This window comes from Chelonia mydas, chromosome 11 (assembly GCF_015237465.2).
Source record: "Chelonia mydas isolate rCheMyd1 chromosome 11, rCheMyd1.pri.v2, whole genome shotgun sequence".
Classification (NCBI taxonomy): domain Eukaryota; kingdom Metazoa; phylum Chordata; order Testudines; family Cheloniidae; genus Chelonia; species Chelonia mydas.
The window spans coordinates 295001-311552 of NC_051251.2; the positions used below are offsets into that span (position 1 = coordinate 295001).

The 16552-nt window shown below is 51.9% G+C and overlaps 1 protein-coding gene across 3 annotated transcripts in view; it reads right to left on the reverse strand.

Annotated features, from left to right (window-relative positions):
* The window catches only part of LOC102934044 (unconventional myosin-X), a 287560-nt gene extending 286778 nt beyond the window's left edge, over positions 1 to 782 (reverse strand). For 2 of the 3 annotated variants that reach the window (XR_006284703.1, XM_037912692.2), the window contains exon 1: positions 603 to 778. Coding sequence is in view for 2 of the 3 variants with exons in the window: in XM_037912692.2 (XP_037768620.1) it covers positions 603 to 623 (21 nt within the window). In the remaining variant the exon portion in view is untranslated. Of the gene's footprint in view, positions 1 to 602 lie in introns of all 3 variants that reach the window. The other variant, XM_043524832.1, reaches the window with a different exon arrangement.
* Positions 783 to 16552: the final 15770 nt, after the last annotated feature.

A 16552-nucleotide genomic window follows, 5' to 3' on the forward strand; every position in this document is an offset into this window, starting at 1 on the left:
GCCGGCTATACAGCAAACCTCCGGCGTGGCTCCACATCCGGGGAAAGCCGAGCGTTGCCTCTGGTTAGCTCTGCATTTACTGGCCCTGAGTTTGCAAGACCTCTGGGTTCTCGTTCTGGGATAGTGCGAGCAGGAGGCTGTCATATCTCACTGGACCCGGACCCTTCCCCTTCCCTCCCGCCACCAACACACTCGCACGCGCGCTTTGCAGGAAGTCTTGGGCTGGTTTTTGCAGCCTCCCCTCAGCTGGGGAATCCGCCCAGCCCCTAGCCGGCTCCGATGCCCTTCTCCAAGCCTTTCCCAACGCTGCACAATGCAACAGAGCCGGGGCTGAGGGGAGCTTGGCTCGGCTCCCGCAGGGCGCTGCTGCATCCAGATGCTGCAGGAGGACAGGAGAGGCTGGAGCCGGTTATCCAGGGCTGCAGCGAGAGCTCGGCGGTCGGGGCAAGACCTGGCAGCTCAGAGGGAAGCGAGGGAGCTCAACCTCGGCCCCCGGGGGCGGTTTCTCTTCCCCAGTTGGGGGAGGTCGCTGTGGGGCCAGGTTTTCCCGCACCCCGTAAGCATGGCCCCGCTGCCCGCCTCTGACACTCGGCGCTTCCTACCTCTCGGAAGAAGTTTTCCATTTGCAGCTCTCCCGCCTGGTCCCCCGGAGCCGGGTCTCTGTCCGGGCGCAGCCCAGGTGGCAGGAGAGGCTGCAAAAGCCTTCGGAGCCGGAGCGGGGCCGGCCACGGGCAGCTGATGTCTGCAGCTCACGGCCCCATCCGCGGCTCGCGGCGGGCGGGCAGCGCGTGTCCGTGGGAGGCGCAGCGCGGGGCTGTGGGTTGCGCAGCGCGTGTCCGTGGGAGGCGCAGCGCGTGTCCGTGGGAGGCGCAGCGCGGGGCTGTGGGTTGCGCAGCGCGTGTCCGTGTGGGGCGCAGGGAGGCGACCCCAGCCCACGCGCGCCGGGTCTGAGCCGCCCGCGGGACCCGCACTCAGCAGCCCTCGGCTGGCTCCGCCCCGCGCCGCCTCATTGGAGCCGAGCGCGGCGGGCGGCACCTCCCTGCCCAGAGCAGCGCCGGGCACCGAGGCCCCCTGGTCCCCGCCCCACCCGCGAGCCGGAGCTCGGCCCGGCCCCCAGTCCCCTGGGCTCTGTCTGCGGGCTCCCCGGGGCGCGGACAGGGGAGCTGGGCCTGGCCCCGTTTCCCAGCGCTGGGCTCCAGCGGCACAGAACCGGGGGTCCTGGGAGCCGAGCCCCAAAGCTGGGCAAAGCCCCGGCGGGGATGGCACAAGGCCCAGGGGGCCTGAGCTGCATGAGCCGGGTCAGCGCAGGGGAACTCGGAAACGCTGGGCCAGCGAGCGCCACGCCCAGCCGGCAGGACAGCGTCCCGTCCCCCCTTCTCCGGCCGAGCGGCAGGGAACGCGGCCTGGAGGCAGATGGGTGACCGTCGGCGCCACACCCCCGGCTTGAAGTGGTTGCCATTGTATACAGAGTTCACAGTTCGGTGCGGTGGCTCTCACCGCCCCCCCCCCCCTTACAAATTGTTCCAGCACCAGTGCGAGTGATGGGTGCACCTTAGGGGGGAGAATGGTGCACTGGAGACGTCTGGAAACACAGAGACACACCTACACACACACACAGACAGTGCCCCTTAGACTGCAAGCTCTGCAAGGAAGGTACTGTCTTGCTCTCTCCCCCTGGGCAGCACCCAGCATAATGGGGCCCACTCCCGTTCCAGCCTCTGGGCACTACCCCACCATCAACGCCCAATACTAATTCAGCCTGTGCAGACACAAACATATGGACGAACACAGACATGCATTGGCACTTGATATGCACTCTTCCTGCACACACACAACTCCTGCACAGAGCTGGGTGCCAAAGATTTCTAGTTTAAGATTCACAGAGATTTTGTTACACTATACTTACTCATTTAAATTAGGCTTTAAGAATTGACAAATGGCTTTAGTGAAATAACAACCTTTTGGGGCCAATAAAGGAACTAGAGAAGGAGAGAAGAATGGGATGGGGGAGCTGAGTGAGAGAAGGATAGTGATAATGCAGACAAGGATGCTCATCTACTACTCCTGTCTTGCTCCTTCCATTGCTTCCCTGTCCACACCTGTATCCTGCTGCTCAGCGATAAACACCATCCCCTTCCCCCCCACACACAAACGCCTCCTTGCCCTACATCACACACGCATTTAGAAAGCGACTACAAGCTTTTAAAGGCATGAATAGAGGTGGCCATATTATGCTCCAGAGCCACAGGACACCTGGATCTTGCACACAACACCCACCGAGTGCTTTACCAAAGAGGTATTTGAGAAATGCTTCTGGATCACTTGGTCAGGTGGGCAGTGGGCTAATTTGAACATATTTTAATATAGCCAAAAGCAAGGTCATATGTCTAGGAACAAAGAACATAAGTCACACTTACAAGATGGAAAGCAGGGTACTGGAAAGGACTTATTGTAGTAAATAACCAATTGAACTTCCTCTTACAGTGCAATGCTGCAGCTAAGAGAGCAAATGCAATCCTTGAATCTATAAACGGGAATATCGAGTAAGAGCAGGGTGGTGTTATCTCTGTATACAGCATTAATGAGACTGACACTGGGATACTGAGTTCTGGTGTCCACGCCCTAACAAGCAGGGCCGGATTAACCTTTTGTGGGCCTGGCACCAAACATATTTGTGAGCCCCCATGGTGGCAATGGAGCATGGCGTGCGGAGGTCAGTCCCCGGAGTGAGGGGTCAGTCAGAGGCAATGGGACCTGGCATAGCAGGGTAAGCCCCGCTCCGCCCAGTGTGAGGGCACTGTTTACAAACCGGCAGTTGCCAGACGCACAGTGGCCAGCCCAGCCCTGTGCTGCCAGTGTGCCCATTCCCCTTGGCCACACAGCCCCTTCCCCCGCCCAACACGTCCTGACTCCCTATGGCCAGATCCCACCCAGACCCACTATGCCCAGTGCCCCCCAGGCCCACCCACAAATGCACAGTGCCCTGCCCAGCTCCCCCGTGCCCACAGCCCCACTACAACTGCCCAGCACCCCCCACAGAACCCCCACTCCCTAGTGCCCCAACACACATAGATCTTCCCCGCCCCCTCACAGCCCAGCACCCCCCCAGGCTCCCTACAGACTCACTCCCCCACGCCCTGCCTCCTGGTCGCACTCACCAGCCCTGCTGTGAGGCGACTGCGTCTGCCGGGTTGAGCTGGCAGCGCAGCCAGGGCCGGTCCCAGGGCTCAGAAGCAGCGCAGTCAGCTAGGCCAGGACCTGCCCTGGCTGGGGTCCCTCAAGACGCACTTGCCTGGAGGGGCCCAGCCAAGCCCCCCACACTGTCTCCCCCTCCACCTGGCAGAGACTGGCCAGGCTTCTGCACCAGTCCCAGGCGGCTCGGCTCCGGGGAGACAGGTGGGGCCCCTCAGGTGGTGGGGAGCAGAGACTGCCCGGAGCCAGAGGTGCACTGGGGTTCAGCCAGGGGGCTGAGAGGAGCAGGGGCGTGTGGCTAGGAGTCCTTGGCCAGCTGGCGGGCAGGCCGAGAGGAGCAAGGGGTGGCTGGGGGGAGCCAGCGGGGTCTTGGGGCTCAGTGCAAGCGGAGCAGGCCAGAGCCCCTTCTGAGCATGGGCCCGGCTCCACTGAGCCACTGTAAACCTAGCACTGCTAGCAAGGATGTTGAAAAATTGGAATGGGTTAAAAAAAGCTATCAGAAGGATTCAAGGTCTTGAAAACTTGGCTTCTAGTGAGAGACTAAAGAAGCTAAAGTTTATCTATGAGATGATTAAGAGGTGACTCAGTCTGTAAATACCTACATCAGGAGGAGATTTCTGATAGGAGAGGGATCTTTAGTCTAGTGGCTAGGAGCTGAAGTGAGACAAATTCAGACTAAATATAAGGCACACATTTTTTAACAGTGAGGGTAGTTAACCATTTGAGCAGTTTATAGCAGCATGTGATGATTGTCCATTATCTGAAGTCATATGGCCTGTGTTCTGTGGGAGGTCAGATTAAAGTGATCATAATGGTCCTTTCTGGCCTTAAAAATCTATTAAGCTAAACAGAGATATTTTAAACATCGGGATTGTTAGGGCCAGTAATTCATGATGGACCAGGGCTAACGACAAGTGCTGCATCCCACTGGAAAGGAAGGATTAGCAGCCCCTCTGCCATTGGATGAAGCACCTCTTTCTAACCTGACAATTTCTGAGATTCTGGATCTCAAACCAGTCACTTGTCCAGAACTGAATATTGCCAGTGTTCAGCTGCAGGTCAATGGAATTGGGGCGGGGCGGGGAGAAACAAATTTGTGGCAAGTTTTTAAAAACAAAATGGCAACTGCCTGTCCTGAGGTCTGGAATGGGAGAAGCAGTCCTGGCCTAGATGGGTTAGTGGGCAGAATTGCATGACAAATGCATTGCCACCACCAGCTACTGCAAATGGTTTAAACGCAAAGCCAACACTCGAGAGTGAAACACTGTGTGTGTCTGCTCCATGGTACCTAGTGCTCCATTTGACATCCCAACCTCTCCAGAGCAGCATTTCCCAAGCCTTTTCCTGATTAGTCCAAGTACCTCAAAGAGGCAGGACAAAGGGTGGGATGCACTCACTGTGAAGCACGGCTTCGGCAGACCTGGGCGGGAGGGTCTCTTCATGACTCTTTGGCACTTCATGTACACTTTGCGGTGCCAGAAGAGTATTGAACTGAAAGAGCATCTGAGCTGTCCCTGTCGCAGCCAGCCCAGGATGAGAACAACCCATGAGACAGAGGGTCCCACTGTCATTCCTCAGGATCAGAGTAAAAAGGAAGGAACCTGGCAAAGGGAGGACAAAACTCAGGTGTGAAAGGGACACGGGTCAGTCACTGAGAAAGGCTGCAAAGAGATTGAACGGTGGGGCCCGCAGGCTGCTGCATGTACCTTTAAGGCAAGTCTGTGAATCTTCCCTGCTCCAGGCCGTGGAGCCCTCCCCACAGCCAGGAGAGGCAGAGGCAGCAGGGTGAGTCAGTTTCCTGCTGTGAGGCTTTAACAAGCAGCAAATGTCAATGGTGAGACTGGCAGGGACAAGCAGGGGCAGGAATTCCTCCTGGAAATGAGACAACCCCATTTTCCTCTGCCACGGGGCTGGCACAAGGCAGGGAAGGAGAGTGGCTGGGCATGAGGCCAGCATGGGCACTCCCACTGCAGGAGGATTAGTGTCTGCAAGGCAGGATCTCGAGAAGGAAACACTGTGACAATTCAGTTCTGCAGCCCACCTGCCCCTGATCCGTTGCCCGCACTCAGGAGGGGATCCCCCATGGATGGAATAGCCAGCGGAGGGGGCCGCGGGTCAGGATTGAGGGGCATTGTGAGGAACTTGCACAACGCTTGCCTGCTTCGTGCTGGCTCTAGGCTGCGCTGGGAGTTACTGTATTGTAAAATATGCCACACTAGCCGCAGCTCCTCTTTCACACTGTGGGAAGTGATCCATTCCTGTGAGCAGGACCCAGCCCCCCAGCCTGAGAGGAGAAGCCAGGAGGTCCCTGGTCACTGACCTGATCAGCACTTCAAAGGGCAGAGTGGGCTCCTATTTCCTGCCTCTCTGAAGTGAGATTGCCCTCGAATCTGTGGGATGATGTCACTGGGGTGAGCCAGCCGTGGGGGAGGGGAGGATGCGTCACACAAGGAGATGCCGCCTGGAGCATTGGGAGGCAGGCGAGGAGATGTGTGTGTCTGCATTACATCTCTCTGGCTGCAGCATGAATCCAGCCCGGATTCCTGCCTTATCATGGGCACAAAATCTCTGCTTTCAGAGAGCAGAGACAGCCCAGGAATGACCTTCCCTGATGCAGGAGCCAGGAGACTTCCTGAGAAGGGTCTACCCAAATGCAGCCTGTCTGTGCCCACCCCAGGGGAACACACAACACATGCAAAGAGCAACTCTGCAGCCAGACGCTGGCAGGAAGTGACTGCATACAGACACAGGCTCACGAACACACAACAAATTACACACATGCACACGCATGGAGGGAATCACTGACACAGGGATGGAGAGGGACACATGCCCAGACTCCAGGGACACAGGCACAGGATTCACACTACCAGGCCCTGTGTTCAGTCTGTCCTGACCTCAGGCTCTAAGCAGGGAATGATGCACTGGGACTGCCTTTCCTCTTCGAGGTTCAGTCCATCTAGTGCTTGGGCATGAGGATGTTTCTAGCCGCAGCTCTTCTCCTCCCACATTCCCAAGGTCAAAGGTCATCCACTGCTCAAAACGTGGGGCCAGAAGAGACCCATCCTCGGGGACAGCCCAGCCCACAGGACCTTAGCTCTGGGTCTAACAGGCCCTGACTATACTTCGATTAGCTGGGGTAGTCAATTATTTTTTGTCATGGTCCAAATTTCTTGGTCCAGGTAGAGTCAAGGTCCAGACTTCAGAGAAAATAATAATAAAAAGCCAACAATGATAATAAGTAAATAAAAAGATTTTGGGGTGCGTTCAAAAGTGTCTGGCAGTCCGGATTTGTCCCGTGGTCCACCTCCTCACTGCCCCTGGCTTAGGGTGACCTCCTGCCTGTCCCGGGGGGGGGTGCCTAATGCAGCCAATCAAGAGCTAACATGCTGAACATTAAGCCCATGCTGCCACCCATGCAAGGGGTTCTGTACAGTGTACACTGGGGACTCTTAACAAAATAAGTCAGTGCCTGTCTTTTCCAGCCAATGACCTTTCTTTCCTTGAAATGTTGGTAGCTGCCTCCTGCCCCAGCCTGCACCCCATACCAACTGGACTCCTGGCCTCTGCCTGCCCCTGCCTATTACTCACCCTTCACTGCTTCCTCTGTCCTCGCCTGCCCCACCCCCATCCCTAACAAGCTATTCCCTTTCTCTGCAATGTAAGGATGATGGATTGATATTGCACAGGAGCTGCTGTTGTTCTGGGGCGTGTAGGCTGCTCTGGGGCACTGGGGCCTTTTGAAGGAATTAGCACGGATTCCTCAGAGACAGGATCGTGTTCACATCAGATGTGTCCTCGCTCCAGAGGAATGAGATTAGGGTGGCTGAGGAGGCTTTCACAGGCTGGCGTCAGGCACTGCAGCACCTGCTCCCGTTGATGGAGAGGAAGGAAGGGAACTGCCTGATGGAGTTCTTAATTTTCCAGCAAGGAGGGTCCTGGGCAGCTCCCAGGAAACCATCCCCAGGCTGGTAGAGAGGGGAAAGATTATTCACAAGGAGCCGCCCTCAGCCAATGGGGCCAACTTCAATGGGGATTCACTCAGGCACTGCTACCCTACCAACCCCCCAACAGGGATTCGCTCAGGCACCGCCCCCCACCCCCGACAACAGGGATTCACTCAGGCACCGGCACTGCCCCACACCCCCGTCCCAAGATTCACTCAGGCACCAGCACCCCACAGCCAACAGGGATTCACTCAGGCACCGTGGTTCCACCACCTCCTTACTGAATGTCACTAGGGTGGTGCAATCCCACTCTGCACCAGGGCAGCAGGACTGTAACAAGGATGATATCTGCACCCCTTGAACTACACTGATTTGATTATGCTGGTGCAAATGTATCTAGACAAGGCGAAATGTTCCAACTAGCTGTGGCCACCGATCTGCACCTCAGAATGCTAAGCTGCCCTCTCCATTTACACTCCCTGTACCAGACTGACATTGGGAGCAGCAAGGCCCTAGGGGAACGTTGCATGGAACGTGCACCAGTATGTTGCTGTGCAGATGCTCTGGGGCAACATCTCTTATGGCTCCGCAGCACCTGCCCAGAACACTCCCTCATTTCCCCGTTCCTGCCAGTTACATCTCCCTGGTCCACTCTAAACAAACGCTCTCCTTCCTTGGGGGTGACATAAGAACGGCCACACTGCGTCAGAACAATGGTCAGAACAGAAACCTAGCTCAATATCCTGTCTTCTGACAGTGGCCAATGCCAGGTTCTTCCTTGGGAATGAACAGAACAAGTAATCATCAAGTGATGCATCCCCTGTCGTCCGTTCCCAGCATCTGGCTGTGATGTTCCCCTGGCGTTATCTGGACGGTGATCTGCTAGGGAGCCAGCCTTGCTCTGCTCTGCTGTGAGAACCCCCACTCCCTGGCTGTTCACACACAGCCTCTGGCATGTAAGTTGCTCTCAGCTACATGAGTGAGCACTTTTGGCCAGCTGCTGCTTGGACTGTGCAACTGAATGACACTAGCCAATATCTCTGGTCCCAGACACAACCTTAGGAACCTCCGTTTTGCAGTGTCCAGTTATGCCTGCTGGACACTGCAAGCTTATATGAGTTCATCAATTTAACAAAGAAATTGATATGTACCAGGCTGTTATCCCAAGGGGAGTCTCTGACACGCTTCAAACCAAACGCACTGCTTCAGGTAGGATAAACAAACAAATGTATTAACTACACAAGATAGATTTTAAGTGATTATAAGTCAAAGCACAAGAAGTCAGATTTGGTTGAATGAAATAAAGGCAAAATGCATTCTAAGCTGATCTTAACACTTTCAACAACCTTACAAACTTAGATGCTTCTCACCACAGGCTGGCTGGTTGCTCTTCAGCCAGGCTCTCCCCTTTGATCAGTGCTTCAGTCGCTTGGTGGTGGTGTCTGTAGATGGAGGTGGAAGAGAGAGAGAGAGCATGGCAAATGTCTCTCCCTTTTATCACGTTCTTTCTTCCCTCTTGGCTTTGCCATCCCCCTTCAGAGTCAGGTGAGCATTACCTCATCATAGTCCCAAACTGACCAAGAGAAGAGGAGTGACTCACTCAAGAGTCCAACAGATCCTTTGTTCCTGCCTAGGCCAGTGTCCTTTGTTCCTGTGAGGCTGGGCAGGGTTTGTCCCATACATGCCCTGATGAGGTGTGAACTGTCCCTCTACTCCTGGAGAGTTTTGCCTGGGCTTGTTTTAAGCCATGAGGACATATTTTCAGCCTCATAACAACATACATGAAATTACAACCTATAACATTACTATAACAACAATGCTCAATGCATCATGAGCCTTCCGAAGAAAACCAAAATGACAACCTTTGCACTGGATACCACACAATCATATTATAAGGATGAACATGGGGGTACAGGGTACTCCCCCGAGGTACAGTGTGTCATACTGGCAGTCAGGCTTAGGGATACCCAGGGCAAGGGGTTGTGTCCCTGCCCATCTTGGCTAATAGCCATTGACGGACCTATCCCCCAGGAACTTATCTAGTTCATTTTTGAACCCTGTTATAGTTTTGGCCTTTCCAACATCCCCTGGCAATGAGTTCCACAGGCTGTCTATGTGTTGTGTGAAGAAATACTTCCTTTTGTTTGTTTTAAACCTGCTACCTAGTAGTTTAATTGGGTGACCGCTAGTTCTTGTGTTATGTGAAGTGGTAAATAACACTTCCTTATTCACATTCTCCACACCATTCATGATTTCATGGACCGCTATCAAATCCCCTCTTAGTGGGGTGATCAGGTGTCTGTTTTTTGACCGGAATACCTGGTCAAAAAGGGACCCTGGTCAGCGGTGTTGCAGGGCTAAGGCAGGCTAGTCCCTACCTGTCCTGGGGCACCACGCTGTGTCCTGGAAGGGGCCAGCAGGTCCAGCTCCCAGGCGGGGTCCACGGGGCTCCATGTGCTGCCTGAGCACCAGCTCTGCACTCCCATTCGCTGGTTCCTGACCAATGGGAGCTGGGGGGGCGGTGCCTGCGGGTGAGAGCAGCACGTGCCGCGAAGCCTCCTGGCCCCCCTCCCCACCTAGGAGCCGGACCTGCTGGTCACTACTGCGTCACATCATGGAGCCTCGGGACAGGCAGGCAGCCTGCCTTAGCCCCACTGTGCTGCTGACTGGGAGCCGCCCGCGGTAAGCCCTCACCCCACCCCCAAGCCCCAATCCCCTGCCCCAGCCCTGAGTCTCCCCCCAAACCTGGAGCCCCCTTCTGCACCCAAACCCCACCCCTTAGCCCTTCCAAACCCAGAGCCCCCTCCTGCACCCCAGAGCCCTCACCCCCCTGCACCCCAACCTCCTGCCCCAGCCCAGAGCCCCCTCCCACACCCTGAACCCCTCATCCCCGGCCCCACCCCAGAGCCCTCACCCCCTCCTGCACCCTAACCCCCTGACCCAGCCCAGTGAAAGTGAGTGAGGGTGGGGGAGAGCGAGCCACGGAGGGAGGAGGAATGTAGTGAGTGGGGTCGGGGCCTCGGGGGAATGGGCGGATCTAGGGTGTTCGGTTTTGTGCCATTAAAAAGTTGGCAACCCTACCTCTTAGTCACCGCTTTTCCAGGCTGAACATCATGGCCTCCCTCTGACCACGTCTTAGTTATTGCTTGGCCAAGCTGTACTGTTTGAATCCTGTTAAAACTTCCCAGGTTTCTCCCTCCCGTGGGCAGGGCTCTTGATCATCTCTCCCTAGCTGCATCTCTGAGGCTGAGGGGGCATGCCTTCCACCTCACCACAGTATTGGAATACCTAGTTCCAATTTTCAAGTTGCGCCCCAGAATGGTTGTTTCCTGCCAGCATTTCCTTCCAATCTGTGTGCGTGGAGATGTGCTTTCATAATATGGCTATCTGGAGTATAGTCTTGGCTGTGGGATAGAAGTTCCTGGAGTAAGAAAGCTGAGCTGCTTAGGGATGTTCTACCTCCTAACTACAATAGGAACATTAATTCATGAGGACTGCCAGAAGAGAGTCCTTCCCTGCCTTTGTCTCTGTACCTGGTGCAGAGCTGCTGCCTACAGGACCTAGCCAGGCACATAAAGATGTTACACGGTGTTAAATTATTACCAGTGGGGCTGGTCCAGCAGCAGTGAGATTTGCTGACTGGCTGGCTGGGTGCTGAAGACCAGGATGCATTTAATACATTTCCTCTTCCTGGTAACTGCTCTGCTTCTGTAGTTTCAGCCTGCAATAATAGTTCCATGCTTCAAGGGAATTCCCCTTCTCATAGCGGTGCAGTTCCTTCAGGCTTGGCATTCTCTGCCTGTCATTTGTGTGTGTTCACTTTACAGCTCTCCACTTAGTGACCAGAGCCAACACCTATCCCTGCACTGCCCTTTATAGACTCCTGCCCACAAGTGTAATGTGTACACTGTTCGACCCACCTCACAGCTGTTCCAGACTTCGTGCATACCACATTTTTCCCAAGTGAATGCAAACTGACTACAGAATTAAAAACTAATGGCAGCTTAGGTACAAGTGACAATGACTTGGTCACATTTATAATGTGCGAGTGGAGTAAAGTCCTGACCAGTAATATATATATACTCACACTTGGTGCTTTAATAGGACCAACTTCATAAAGCTAAAAACAATTCTGAGTCAAAACAGCCAGGAGGAAGAATTTAACCAGAAAAATGGTAATGATAATTGGGAATCATTTAAGAACACTTACTAGATGTCCAAAAAGTCACCATCCCACAGTTGAGGAAGAAGGTCTTATTGGTTAAAACACTGACTTGGCTTCATGGAGTAATAAAGGCAGCTATAAAAAATAAAATATAACAATGGGGAAAAGGGGACATTGATAGTAATAAATATAAATCAAGAGTTAGGAATTGTAGAAAGCCAACATAAGAAAGGCCATACTGGGTCAGACCAAAGGTCCATCTAGCCTAGTATCCTGTCTTTCGACAGCGACCAATGCCAGGTGCCCCAGAGGGAATGAACAGAACAGGTAAGCATCGAGTGATCCATCTACTGTTGCCTATTCCCAACTTCTGGCAAATAGAGGCTAGGGACACCATCCCTGCCCATCCTGGCTAATAGCCATTGATGGACCTATCCTCCATGAACTTATCTAGTTCTTTTTTGAACTCTGTTATAATCTTGACCTTCACAATATCCTCTGGCAAGAAGTTCCACAGGTTGACTGTGCAGTGTGTGAAGAAATACTTCCTTTTGTTTGTTTTAAATCTGCTGCCTGTTAATTTAATTGGTCGACCCCTAGTTCTTGTGTTATGAGAAGGCACAAATAGCACTTCCTTATTTACTTTCTCCATACCAGTCATGATTTTATAGACCTCTATCATATCCCCCCTTAATCATCTCTTTCCAAGCTGAAAAGTCCCAGTCTTATTAATCTCTCCTCATACGGCAGCCGTTCCACACCCCTAATCATTTTTGTTGCCCTTTTCTGAACCTTTTCCAAGTCCAATATATTTTTTTTCAGATGGGGCAACCATATCTGAACACAGTATTCAAGATGTGGACAAACCATGGATTTATATAGAGGCAATATGATATTTTCTGTCTTAGCTATCCCTTTCTTAATGATTCCCAACATTCTGTTCACTTTTTTGACTGCCGCTGCACATTGAGTGGATGTTTTCAGAGAACTATCCACAGTGGCTCCAAGATCTCTTTCTTGAGTGGCAACAGCGAATTTAGATCCCATCATTTTATATGTATATTTGGGATTATGTTTTCTAATGTGCATTACTTTGCATTTATCAACATTGAATTTCATCTGCCATTTTGCTGCCCAGTCACCCAGTTTTGAGAGATCCTTTTGTAGTTCTTCACAGTCTGCCTGGCACTTTAACTATCTTGAATAGTTTTGTATCATCTGCAAACTTTGCCACCTCACTGTTTACCCCTTTTTCCAGGTCATTGATGAATATGTTGAATAGGACTGGGCCCAGTACAGATCCCTGGGGGACACTACTATTTACCTCTCTCCATTCTGAAAACTGACCATTTATTCCTACCCTTTGTTTCCTATCTTTTAACCAGTTACCAATCCACGACAGGGCCTTCCCTCTTATCCCATGACAGCTTACTTTGCTTAAGAGCCTTTGGTGAGGGACCTTGTCAAAGGCTTTCTGAAAATCTAAGTACACTATATCTACTGGATCCCCCTTGTCCGTATGCTTGTTGAACCCGTCAAAGAATTCTAGTAGATTGGTGAGGCAGGATTTCCCTTTACAAAAAACATGTTGACTCCTCCCCAACAAATTATGTTCATCTGTGTCTGACAATTTTATTCTTTACTATAGTTTCAACCAGTTTGCCTGGTACTGAAGTCAGGCTTACGAGCCTGTAATTGCCAGGATCACCTCTGCAGTCCTTTTTAAAAATTGGCATCACATTAGCTATCCTCCAGTCATTTGGTACAGAAGCTGATTTAAATGATAGGTTGCAGACTACAGTTTGTAGTTCTGCAATTTCATATTTGAGTTCCTTCACAACTCTTGGGTGATACCATCTGGTCCTGGTGACTTATTACTGTTTAGTTTATCAGTTTGTTCCAAAAACCTCCTTTAATGACACCTCAACCTGGGACAGCTCTTCAGATTTGTCACCTAAAAAGAATAGCTCAGGTTTGGGAATCTCCCTCACATCCTCAGCCGTGAAGACCGATGCAAATAATTCATTTAGTTTCTCTGCAATGGCCTTATCGTCGTTGTAGTGCTCCTTTAGCATCTCGGTCGTCCAGTGGCTCCAGGGTTGTTAGCAGGCTTCCTGCTTTTGATGTACTTAAAAAAAAATGTGCTCTTACTGTTTGAATCTTTGGCTAGTTGTTTTCAAATTCTTTTTTAGCCTTCCTAATTACATTTTTACACTTCATTTGCCAGAGTTTATGTTCCTTCTATTTTCCTCATTATAAATTTCACTTTTTAAAGGATGCCTTTTTGTCTCTCACTGCTTCTTTTACTTTGTTGTTTAGCCACGGTGGCATTTTTTTGGTTCTCTTACTAGGTTTTTTAATTTGGGGTATACATGGGACACAGGGAAAAATCTATGAGTTAAGGACAATGAGTTTTAAAAAAAAAATTAGGAACAAAAATAAATCCTGACAATAGTACTGGCCCATTCCTAGATGGAAACGGTAGCAGGAGCAATGGAAACTTCCTAAAAGTGGGGTGGCCACTGACACCCAAATCATGGCTCCCCTCCCATGCCATGCCTTCCCCCCAAGGCCCCACCCCCTGCTCACTTGTCTGTCCCCTTTCCCCCATTGTTCGCCCTTACGGCCAGTACAAAGTGTGGGGGGAGGGGGCGGGGGGGGGCCCCCTCTGTTCCGGTGCCCCGAATGGTAAAATTATCAACAATTCAGAAGAAGCAGAAGCATTCAATAAATATTTTGGTTCTGTATTTGGGGGGAAAACAGACGATATAGTCTCATCATATGGTGATATACTATTTCCATTCCACTAGTATATCTGGGGGAAGTTAAAGCAGTGAAGGGAAAAAAACCAAGCCGGTTGAGCTGCTGCCAAAGTGCTGCCGAAGAGAAAGAGAGGGACTGCAGGGCTCACCGCCAAATTGCCGCCGAAGACCCAGACGTGCCAGCCCGATGATGAACGGAGTGCTGCCCCTTTCTATTGGCCGCCCCAGACACCTGCTTCCTTCACTGGTGCTTGGAGCCGGCCCTGCCCTCAAGACTCCACCAGCCATTTCTGAGGTTACCTGTTGGGCCTGCTCACAGCAGTGCTGGGATGGATGGGGACGCTGGCACCTGCTCTCCCCAGCTGTTCCCTCCCTTCTTAAAAACATGCCTCCCTGAGCTCCCCCTGCTTTAGCTGCTTCAGAATCTTTGAAGTTCTCCAACCACCGAGCAGTTGTTTTGGTCTCCCCCTTAAAAAACAACAAAAAACCCCACATTCTAAACACCATGAGGCTGTTCCTGAGCACCCAGCTTGCGCTGCTCCCATTGGTCTTTTGGCCCAACAGCTTCCCCTACACGTTGGGTTTTACACCAGCGTGATGCTGTGGGCAAAAGAGCTAATGTGATCCCAGGATTCATAAACATGGAAACCTAGAGTAGGAGTAGAGAATTGTGTGTAGTGTTGTTGTAGCCATGTTGGTCCCAAGATATGAGACAAGGTGGGTGAGATCATATCTTTTATTGGACTAGCTTCTGTTGGTGAAACCGACAAGCTTTTGAACTCTATAGAGCTCTTTCTAGGAGTTATATTACCTCTATATTCGACCACTGCTAGAATAATGTGTCCAGTTCTGGTGCCCACCATTCAAGAAGGATGTGCATAAATTGGAGAGGGTTCAGAGAAGAGCCATGAGAATGATTAAAGGATTAGAAAACACACTATCGTGAGAGACGCAAGGAGCTTGATCTATTTAGATTAACAAAGAGAAGGTTAAGGGGTGACAATTATAGTCTTCAAGTATCTACAGGGGGAACAAATATTTAATAATGGTCTCTTCAACCTTGCAGAGAAAGGTCTAATACAATCCAGTGACTGGAAGTTGAAGCTGGACAAATTCAGTCTGGAAACAAAGCGTAAATTTTAAACAGTGAGAGTAATTAACTATTGGAACAATTTATGAAGGGTCATGGTGGATTCTGCATCGCTGACAATTTTTAAATCAAGACTGGACGATTTTCTAAAAGATCTGCTCTAGGAATTGGGGAAGGTCTCTGGCCAGTGTGATTGATACAGGAGGTCAGACTAGATGATCACAGTGGTCCTTGGAGTCTATGAATCTAAGTGATGGAGAATCCACAACATCCCTTGGAAAGCTGCTCCAATGCTGAATGACGCTTGCTGTTAAAAGTCTGCATCTGAATTCCAGTTTCCCTTTTTCTGTGATTCCGATGAGAACAGGATAAGGTGCATCTCTCTTCTGGGGATGAGCATGTGCAGAAGTGTTAAGCCTCAGCTCAGTGGACCATTGTCCATGCACGAGCCAAGGCCAAGCTCCTGCAGACAGGCCCCTGTGCTCAGTACACTGCTCCACAGCCCCCCGAAGAGCCCAGGACTTGGCCGAGGGACAGCTCACAATCTGTGCCCAATGCCGCAATCTAACTCGGTGCTGCTCCCTAGTGGGCAAGAGCATGAACACCAGGAATTAAAATTAGAGAATAAAAATACAGAACCTGGTTTGTCAAACCCGTTCTAGCCAAGGATATTTCCAAGCATTGATTAATTCAGCCTCACAGCCCCGCTGCTGGGAGCTGGATCCTTATTATTAGTCTCCCTTGTACAGCTGGAGAACAGGAGACAAACTGTCAGCACAGGGATGCTTTGGTCAAGTTACGAGCCATTCCCACCACCTGTTCAAACCCACTGGAGGAGGCACCGAGCAGACAGGACTCCACGCAACGACAAGCACCGTGTTGTCTAACGCAGCTCAGAGCAGGTCTCTGTGACCTGGCACCAGCTGCATTAGAGCTCCCACAACTGACGGAGCCAGTCTGAGCAAAGGGAGAGAGGATTAGTGTAGGCAAGGCCATAGGGAGGAAGTAACCAGACCCAGGCCCTGCAGCAAGAGTCTGACCCTGGGAGTTCCTAGGTCCCACCTGGCGAGCTCTGTGCAGGCTGAGCCTGACTCGGGCGTAGCTGCCCTGACACCAGCAGGGTCACGCTGCTGGGGAGCGTCACCTCTAAGCATGCAGCATTCACTGCACAACTTTCAAACGCTCCCAACGGTAACTTACGCCCATCCAGTGGAGGTGACCAGCCCCACCCAGGGGCACCCCTCAGGCCAGATCTCCCTTCCCAAGGTCACTGTGGCTTTGTCTGCACTACAGAGCTAGGCTGAGGTTGACGTAAGCTGTCCTACATAACTGTCAGCATCTGCACTACACGCTGTCACCGCCAACGTCAGTCCCCACTACACCAGCCTAACAACTCCAG